Raw genomic sequence first — 10,253 nt, 5'->3', positions numbered from 1 at the left:
GCAAGAGGCCTGCCTGGGAGAGAACCTGCCTCAGGGAGGCGGAATCTTTGGTGAGCCAAGGCTCCAAGTTCCCCGCATGTGCCCATTGTTCCAATAGGACTTCACTTATATGATAAAACACAAATTGAAAGATAATATTGAAGAGTATTATGCTAAGGGAAATAAGCCAGTCAGAAAAAGTCAAGTATCACATGATCTCACTTATATGTGGAATCTAATGAACTAAATAAACTGACGAACAAAATAGATCCAGAGACACTGAAGCATGCAACCGACTGATGAATTTCAGAGGAAAGAGAGGGGGCAGGAAGAGATTAACCAAAGAACTTATTTGCATTTGAAAATCGTGCACTGGGAGAGGGGGGTCTCAGCCCGCCTGCACCCTCCCACAGTCCAGGAGCCCTTGGGGGATGTCCAACTGACGGCTTAGAGAGGGCCTAACACAGCAGCTGGATATCCTTAGCGCTGCCACGAAGGCAGGAGAGGCTCCCGCCGCCACCACTGCGCTCGCCAGCCATGAGCCCAGCTTCTGGCTGAACTGTGCTACCACTGTGGGAGCTCACTGACCACCAGGGGGCAGCTCCTGCGTTGAGCGTCTGCGAGTCATAGAGACCAGTCGTTCACCGTTTGGTTGGTTTGCATATTAGCCTTTTATTATTTATAGGATATGCATAACCCATCGATAGACAATAGTGCCGTGAAGGCCTAGGGAGGGGTGGGAACCAGGTGGAGAGGGACAATTGGGGGAAAAGGGATATCTGTAACACTTTCAACAATAAAGGGAAACATTATTAAGAATTTCAAAACAGCATCTGCAGAGCATTACACCCAAACATGAGGCCTTTCTGAGTATGGAGCCCTGTGATACTGCATTTATCATACAATCTTGTAGCTGGGCCTGCCTTTGAGAAGGTTGTACCATATCCCCTGTACACCAAAGCAGAGGCCATCCAATCCCATTTGATGCTTACTTTACACAGACTGTTAATGATTTTATTCAAAATATTGCTTTCCCCACTGCATCTTGGTTAATACACACACACACACACACACACACACACATGAACACATGCATACTACTACACTCAGGCCTTATAAAAACAGGGAAACCTTAACAAAACTTTAAAGTATATTTAGGACACATTCTTTCAGAAATTATGGAGGTGGTTACATTTTAAAAACATTTCCCTTCAAAAATAGTTGGAATTGAAAATATTTACAATTAAAGAAGATAGGCTTTAGTTGTTAGAAAATTTTTAATTATGCCAAACACCTCATTATCTTTTGATGTTTGATATTTGATGAGTTGGAATAGCTAACGATGCTAATTATTAGTTACATAATTTATGCTGTTTTAAAAAATAAGTTTATTTTTATAAAAAATTCCATACATACCTGGATTGCATGCTTGTATAATTTATATCAGCTATTCATCTGGAGAATATCCAAACCATTCTATCTATGTGGCTAAAACAAGGCACAGTGACTATGAGGAAAACTGCTGGAGTTATAAACACTGTAGTGCTCTCAGGAGGAAATAACCAACATCCATAGTGTTAAACCCATTAAGTAATGGTGATCATCAGAATGACAGACCTTCATTTGTAGCTCCTCTTGTTCTTTCTTATACTTTTGGATTATTTCTTGGTGTTTTTCCTTTTCAATATCAAGTTCCAGTTTAGCTTCTTCCTTAAAGAGAAGAGCTTGCTCCTCAAATTCAACTAAATGTTGGGCTCTTTCCTTGGCGAGTTCAGCTTCAATCTAAAAAATAGCATTTAACACTCATATAAAGCCATTTTACCATAAAATAAGTAAATTAATCTTATTTTCAGGTTCCAATTTTTTTTAAATCCTCACCTGAGGATATTTTTCTATTGCTTTTTAGAAAGAGTGGAAGAAAGAGGGAAAGACAGAGAGAAATATCGATGTGAGAGAAACACATCAATTGGATGCCTCCTGCATGAGCCCTGACCAGGGCCTGGGCCGGGGAGGAGCCTGCAACCAAGCATCTGCACTTGACTGGAATCGAATCTGGGACCCTTGGGTCTGCAGGTTGATGCTCTATCCTCTGAGCCACCACGGCTGGGCCAGACTCTAATATTTTTTAAAATTCTAATTCAAAAGATTAATATAATTTTTAAATTCTAGTATTTTTTAAAAAGTTGACTCAGAACTTAGGCCAGAAAAATTGACCTTGGGTCAAATATTTCAAGATCTTCTAAGACCTGAAAATAAGTAGAAAAGTTAGAACAATATATGATTACAGTTTTGAGAAATACTAATAGCTTTGTCTTCTGTACATTTATACTTAAACACAGTCCTTGCCAGCAATCCTATTTTTAAAAAAAATTTGAGGCCCTTAGACTAACTTCTGTTGAAAGTCAGAGGGGATATAAAGTACAAATGTTGAGTTTTTAATGGTCCTTTCTTGATGGAGACCATAGATGATCATTTTAATGTGATTGTGGCCAGAAGGTTGTTTAAGGAAAACATGGGTCAGTAATGCCTGTATCCATATTTTGACTCAGATAGAATCACAGTGCTGGAAGGAACCATAGAAATCCCTTAGCTCAATTTCTCAAGCTTTTATGACTAGTGGAAAGAATAAACAAGGATTTTGGATTTAGATAGAGTTGAGTTTAAATCCTGGTTCTGACACTTTCCAGTTGTATGCTGTTAATTGTGACTATAATTTTTCCTGGTGGGGTTATGACTAAAGTTCCCTTGGGGGTCCTTATGAGGATGAAATGGGATGAAACATCTAAGTGAAGCTGTAGCATGAGCAGGGTTATAATAGTCAATGGAGATCACTTCTATGCCCCGATCCCTCAGTCTCTACCATGGAATCCACACCAAATGATTGTCTGCTCTGTGCCTCTACCATAGAAACTGTAACTCACTCCTTTCCCAGCAGGCGTTTCCATTTTCAGACAGCACTAAGCATTAGGCACTGCTTCCTTTAGCTGAGCCAACATCTCTCTCCCTGTGGTTTTTAACCACTGTTTTTGGCTCTGCTACTGGAGCAAGAAAGAGTCCTGGATTCCTTCAGGCCTGAGAGTTCATCTAGTGAGATTAGAGAAGGGATCCCAGTGACAGGCTGGCTCTGGATTTACACTGTGCCATGATTCTAAATTCTCAGGGGGAGTTAATGCCAGATAACTTGGTAGAAAAACTGTCAAACCTGATTTAGTGAGACTCTGTGGTTGAGGTCACCGTAAGAAGAGGAGAGCTGTCAGTCTGCATTTCTCAAGGGAACACTGAAACCAGATTACCAGGAAACAGAGAGATTGCTAAGAAGGTTTGTGGGAAGCCCTTTAAATGAAATAAAATGCAGACAGAAGCCTAGCTCCAGTGTGGGGTCATTGGGTTTATTGTACTGGGTACAGGTCTGAGCATTTGCCCCAAGGCAAAGCAATTATATTTATATTCACTGCAATAAATTCTTTTGGCTCTCTCAAAATCAATTTCTGGATTGTTTAGGGAAAAGGATGCTGGTGATCATTTAGAAACATATAGGGTTGTTCAAATGTGTTGCTCTTGGACTACTAAAGACAAGGAACACCTTAGGGCAGTGGTTCTCAACCTTGGCTGCACATTAGAATCACTTGGGAATCTTTTTAAAATCCTGATTTCTGGGCCTCATCCTCCGGAAATTCTGTTTCTTTGTTACTAATGCTGTGGCCTCACCCCATAACAAAGAAACAGAATTTTGGAGGATGAGGCCCAGAAATCAGGATTTAAAAAAATTCCCCGGTGATTTTAATGTGCAGCCAAGGTTGAGAACCACTGCCTTAGGGGCACTCAGAAAAAAAGAACAGATGTTCCTGTGAATTCCAGGTACTTACATCCACCTGCCTCCTGGTAGCCATTTAGGAACTTCACAGGTGTCTCAAATAAAGTGTCTGAACCAGAAATCTTGATACAAAAACCTGTCTCCACCTGTTCTGCCCCCAGCACCCCCCCGCCCCATCTCAGGACTCAGAACCACCATCCATCTAGTTATTCAAATCATTCCCCTCTCTCCCTTACCCTCCACACCCAGTCCAGCATTAAATCCTGTTCATTTTGCCTTTACAAAATAAAAACTGGATTCTCTTATTCCCTCTTAGTGATTTCTCAGTGCATTAGGATAAAATCAAAAGGCCTCTACATGATCTTCTATAGGGCCACTACCAGCCTATATGACACCTTCATGTGAATCAACAAAGCACCCCTTCCTTAGATGAAGTCAGCCTCATGCCAGGCACAGTACTTGGTGAGCAGAGCACAGGCTGGATTGCAGCCCCCTTCTCTCCCTTGGCCTGTGCTATTGTGCAGGGCACAACCCAAATGCCATCTCTGGCAGCCCTGGACTTCTCCAACCTAACTTTCCCCACTTGATCACTGTGCTCCAGCCACACTGGGATAGATAAGTCAAGAACACATGAAAGAAGGAAATCAAATGCAAAACATTTGGAAAGATCGCAAGGTATGACTGTAAGAGTTAACGGCCCACCAGATACCTTGACAATATTTTAAAAAACCCAACTAAGTAACATTATTTAGAAGCTCAAGAACAATGTTGAACTATTTGTTTTTAAAAGATCTATGTACTATTTAAAACTAAGTCAAATTAGCATTCCAGCTATAGGAGATTTATTAATTGCAGAATTTTCACTGAATAGTAACACCATTGTGCATTGGGAACCAATTTTAAATGTTCAGCATGCACATTAATTTTCATTCTTCACATTGAAACAACACTTCAAGTAAACAAAAATCCATGGCAATTAGTAAACATATAGTTATTTTCAAATGTGCCATCCTTGTTGCATAGCAACAGTTGATTTTGTTATGTGCTTTTTACGTACTCTAAAGTAATTAAGCACAGGCACAAATGGCTGTCTACATTTTTTAATGATAAAGCACTTAAGTTACAAAGTTTATTCTAATATGTGTATTATATATTTATAAAGGGAACACTATATTCCTACACAAAGGCACAGTGACCCAAGAAAGAGATGACAATGTCATATTAGTGATTCTTCTTTCTCATGAGAGGACTTTCAGGGAACTTTTTATTCATAGCTTCAATAGCTAACACAACCAGGACATAATTATCATATCTTGGCTTTACTGATCTGGATCTTGATTTACTGCTAAGCTGAATTATAAGATTTATTAATAAGAAGTCATGCCCTCTCAACAAAATGAAATTTTATAGAAAATGTTATAGAAAATGTTATACCTGCCAAAATACACCTATGATGTAATTAATTTATTAGAAAGATATCATGGTCTTAGTAAGAACTTACAGAATCCTATACAGGTTTATTTTCATCATCAAATTAACAGCATAAAGCAAGAACATAATACTCTTATATGGTCAGATGCCAACACTAACTTGGTCTACTGGCTGCATTAGCACCTCAGGGACAGAACACAGTGTTCAGTAATACTAGAGTGGATCATGAAAGCAAAGAGTTCACAGGAGCCTGTCTCTGAAAGTCCTTCCTGGGGTGTGGCTGAGGAGATGAGAAACTTATACACAAGCAAAGGCAGGGAAGTTCACTCTATCTAGGCCAGTGATGGCGAACCTATGACACGCGTGTCAGAGGTGACACGTGAACTCATTTTTTTGGTTGATTTTTCTTTGTTAAATGGCATTTAAATATATAAAATAAATATCAAAAATATAAGTCTTTGTTTTACTATGGTTGCAAATATCAAAAAATTTCTATATGTGACACGGCACCAGAGTTAAGTTAGGGCTTTTCAAAATGCTGACACGCCGAGCTCAAAAGGTTCGCCATCACTGGTCTAAGAGGAGCTAAGGAGCTAAGGGAAGAGAAGGATCTGTAAGTCTCTATAATACTTTCATGAGTGAAAATTTTGAGTCAAATATGGGATTTATAATATGTCTTCATACATACTGCCAAACTGCTGTCGGAAACGTTGCTGTAATTTCCAGTCCCATAAAGAATATGAAACATGATCTCACTAGTCCTTCAGTGCAGTGCAAAACCCACTCTATCAAGTGGATGTGTGAAAAATAATCTCTCATTGTTTTAATATGGTTTTTTTATTGTTAGTTAGGTTGATCATCTTTTTGTTTTTTTTTAAACATGGATCAGTAAAGATGGGGGAATGTGAATAAGAATAGATTCACCAACTGAGGACACTGAGACTAATAAAAATTAGAACTAATTAAAGAAATATGAACTTTAGAGAAGAAAAGAAAAAGACCATGCTACAAAATGAAACAAAATAAGAATGAAACACTTAGAGCAACTTTAGTTCATATTCTCAAATTCAATTGTTGCCCATATGAATCAATTTAAGTCATAACCAGAAAACCAAGGCAGCAGTTAGTGCTAGCAATAGGTACCAGCTGGGGAAGAAAAAGCGTTGGGAAGGCTTCAGTGCACTGTGCATTGTGCATTGGTCTAGGAAATTCCAGAAGAAAACAAATGTGTGCATAGAAGCAAAGAAATCTATTTGGAATAATCTTCTGGCAAACAAACAGAACTTTAAAGAAGCACATAAGACACATGCTGATGAAAGCTACATTATCATTACCTTCTCCCTCCAGTTGGCATCATCCAGCCGCTTCTGTCGAAGGGCTTCCTGCAGCTGCTCAATGCTCTTCTGATGTGAAATCAGCATCAGTTCCCTGAAAACCATAAACCTGACAAATGAGTCAAGTCTCATCCCTAATACTCTAAGTTGCACATCTTGGTTCAGAGAATATAATTTCACAACTTAGTCTGTTTATTCTCTTTAGCAATATAGATAGATAGATAGATAGATAGATAGATAGATAGATAGATGATAGATAGATTCTACTAGATATGATTTTAACTGTTAACAATAATTCACAAACACTGCATAGTAAGGTATTTTCTCAGGCTTAATTTTTGTGTAATAAGTAATGCTATTTTTGCATGAAATAGTAACAACATATATGGATTCACAAATATAATAAAATGTTATACATTGTGGTTCTAAAGTTTATGACTAAATTCTAACACTAGACAATATTTTGCTTTGTTTTTTAAAGGAAAATATGTTGGGATGTGCCATAAAATCAGCACGTTTGTGGTCTCTGTTAGATTTATTTTTCTTTTACTTATCTCAAATGCTGATTGGAACACACCAAATCAAGTGGAGGGTAAATTCTGAGGTGTGATATGGAATAGTACAAAACATTAGAAAATTGAAAACACAAAGAACATTTAACATTTTAATCCACATAAATGGATCCCAAAGCTTAGTTTGTGATCCTCTGGGTGGAGGTAATGTGGGGGATTTGTGTGAACTTTTCCCAGGGGCACCCAAATTAGCATTTGACTATCACAGGTAGTGGCAAAAGCATGCTTCAGGGGTCCTCAAGGCCACATGCAAATACAAATGTTGTATTTGTTCCCGTTTTGTTTTTTTTACTTCAAAATAAGATATGTGCAGTGTGCATAGGAATTTGTTCATAGTTTTTTTTTAAACTATAGTCCGGCCCTCCAACGGTCTGAGGGACAGTGAACTGGCCCCCTGTTTAAAAAGTTTGAGGACCCCTGGATGCTTGTTGCTTAGGGTTCCTTCCTGTTTCTATAATCATGACTCTTCTTACTTTCTATGTAGGAGATTCTTCTCTGTTCCTTATTCCTCTTCCTAAGCCCTTTGTTTTCCATCACCAACCTCTTCCTTTTACTCTGATCCCTTTTCTCAAACTCGTGACTTTCATTTATAACTGCTGCTGGACATCTGTATCCTAGTGATGCATCAACACCAAAGATTTCACACATTAAAAGGAAAATTCACCATCATCTCCTGCAATCTTGCCTTTCCTTTTGGCTTCTGAAAACCTTTCTTTAACAATCAAAATCTTTGTTTGAAATCCCTGAGTCATCTCCGACTCTACCTTCTCCTTGTTCTACCACATCCATTCAATAACAAGTTCTATATATTCCACTTCCTCCTTGTCAAACTATTTCTTCCCTTCTTTTCCCACTACCAACTTCATTAAGCTTCTTGACTTTATCTTCTGCCTAGAGTATCATAATATACCCTCAATCTATCTCTTAATCTCTATTCTAGTCTCACTCACAGTATTATTAAATTTTTTTTTTTACTGTAATGAAAATAGTGCCTACATTTCTAGTCTAGAAAATTTTAAGAACACAAACATAAGAAGACACATTTAACTTGGTAACCAGAAGTATAAATATCACTTGAGGGAAACTGAGAAAGCAAAACTTTCCAGGCTTCTCTTTCCAGAAAATGTGTTAGACAAGGTGCCTTTACACTTTTCTACTAAAAATAAATAAAATTATTTTTTATTATAGAAAATATAAAAATTCATCAATTAACTGGACAAAAAGTGAGAAAGATAAAGAGGACAAAACTCAAGTGAAAGAATGGACAAAGTATCAGTGGAAAACTACTGAAATCTGAATAAAGTCTTTCGGTTAATTACATTATACCAATGCTAATTTCTTAGTTTTTTGCAGAAAAGTGGTTATGCCATGGTTAAGAAAGATAGGCTAAATGGAAAACATCAACTCTCTGTACTGTCTTTGTGACTTTTATATAAATACAAAATTATTCCAAACGAAAGGTTTAAAAAAAATGAAATGAATTGGAAGAACCCCAGCAAAAAGTAGAGCACTGAAGCTAACTCTCATCTTGAAAGTACTTTCCAAATATGAAACTTGAGCTTTAAAATTTACAGCCATGAAGGCACAGGAACAGGATTGACAAAGGAAGAGTCTAAGAGGACACTCACCTGAATGAAGTTGCATCTCAAAGAGCTACTTACAGTATATGTGTGAAATTCACGCTCAGTATGTGTAAAATAAAAATAATATCTCCTCTCAAGGTACAAAAAGGAAATTACTGGCTTTGAATTTGGGTGCTAAGTAGAGAGGGAAATACAAATATCTCATAAGAATTTATAGACACAAACCAACCCTAATGCAAATTTGTATTTTGAATTCATATTACCTGAGTGGTCCCAAACACTTCATGTTGAAAAGAAAACTTAAAGTGGTGCTAGTTAACCTTGCCTCCAGATGCCTGGTAGGAAAAACACCAATATTTTGGGGAGAAATCTATCTTAAAACTGGGGCTCAAAGAATTCCTACTGATAAAGATATAAGACCTATGAGATCATAGTATTAAAAAAAATCACAAAACTATTTTTTAAAAACCACTAACAGGAAGAATGAATAAACACAAAGGTAGCATAATCAAACTCATGAATTCTAAAGTATTAAATTTTCATATACAGAATATAAAATAAGGATGTTCAATACAGTAAAATAAAGAAATAAGAGTGATTTAAATGACTAAGTTTGAAAAAGAACCAAACTGAACTTGTAGAAATGACAAATATGGTAGCTGAAATTGAAAACTCTGTGAATGGCCATGTAGCAGATTATTCATAGCTGAAAAATGAAGTGATAAGCTGAAAGGGATATTCAAAGAAAGTATATAGAGTGTGGTACAGGGAGTCAAAAATATAAAAGAGAAGTGGCTATATTGAAGACAAATTGAAAATATTCAGAAGCAAAGGAGAAAGGGAAAGGAAGAAATATCTTGATGAAAAACAACAACCCACAAATCTAGAAGCTCAATGGATTCTAGTAAGATAAATAAAAATAAATCTTACATCTGAGCACCTGGTAGTGGAAAATTAAGAACATCAAAGTTAAAGAGATCTTAAAAGCCAAAGAGAAAAAAAACAAAACTACATTATCTTCCAAGGAACCCAAATAAAATGAAAGCTTATTTTCCAACAGAAACAAAAGAAACCAAGAACAGTAAAATAATATGTTCAAAATCCTATGAGAAAATAACCAGCAACCTAAAGTTGGGTACCCAGCAAAACTATCTTTAAGAATGAGACTGAAATAAAATATGCTCAGATAAATAAAACCTGAGTGTTTAGCACTAACTAAAGGACCTTTACTAAAGGAGCATGAAATAATATGCTTTGCAGAAAGGAATATATTCAGAAGCAAGGTCAGACAGGCCAAAAGAAATAGTGAGCAAAGTAACTGACAAGCACACAGGTGTTAACTGTAGATGCTTTTTTATTCCTAGTTCACTGAGAACCACAAAATGCAGGTTGGTGGTTTCCTCTGTGGGAGAATGTAATGCAGTGGAATTGGGGAGAAGCACGAGGGACTTCAAAGTTAATGGCAAAGTCCTTTTTCCTAAACTGAGTGATTGATACATAGATGTTCATTGTGTTGTACTTCTTCATACTTTACACCTAT

The 10,253-nt window shown here is 37.1% G+C and overlaps 1 protein-coding gene across 1 annotated transcript in view; it reads right to left on the bottom strand.

Annotated features, from left to right (window-relative positions):
• LEKR1 (leucine, glutamate and lysine rich 1) overlaps positions 1-10,253 on the bottom strand; it is a 120,077-nt gene that overhangs the window by 16,892 nt on the left and 92,932 nt on the right. The window contains exons 11-12 of the mRNA XM_014546239.1: positions 6,559-6,652; positions 1,597-1,761 (exon numbers count right to left, since the gene is read on the bottom strand). Coding sequence (XP_014401725.1) covers positions 1,597-1,761; positions 6,559-6,652 — 259 coding nt within the window. The remainder of the gene's footprint in view (positions 1-1,596; positions 1,762-6,558; positions 6,653-10,253) is intronic.

The sequence above is a fragment of the Myotis brandtii genome, unplaced genomic scaffold, assembly GCF_000412655.1.
Source record: "Myotis brandtii unplaced genomic scaffold, ASM41265v1 scaffold436, whole genome shotgun sequence".
NCBI lineage: Eukaryota > Metazoa > Chordata > Mammalia > Chiroptera > Vespertilionidae > Myotis > Myotis brandtii.
Note: the sequence above shows the minus strand (reverse complement) of the source record. Positions and strands in the feature narration are given on the sequence as shown.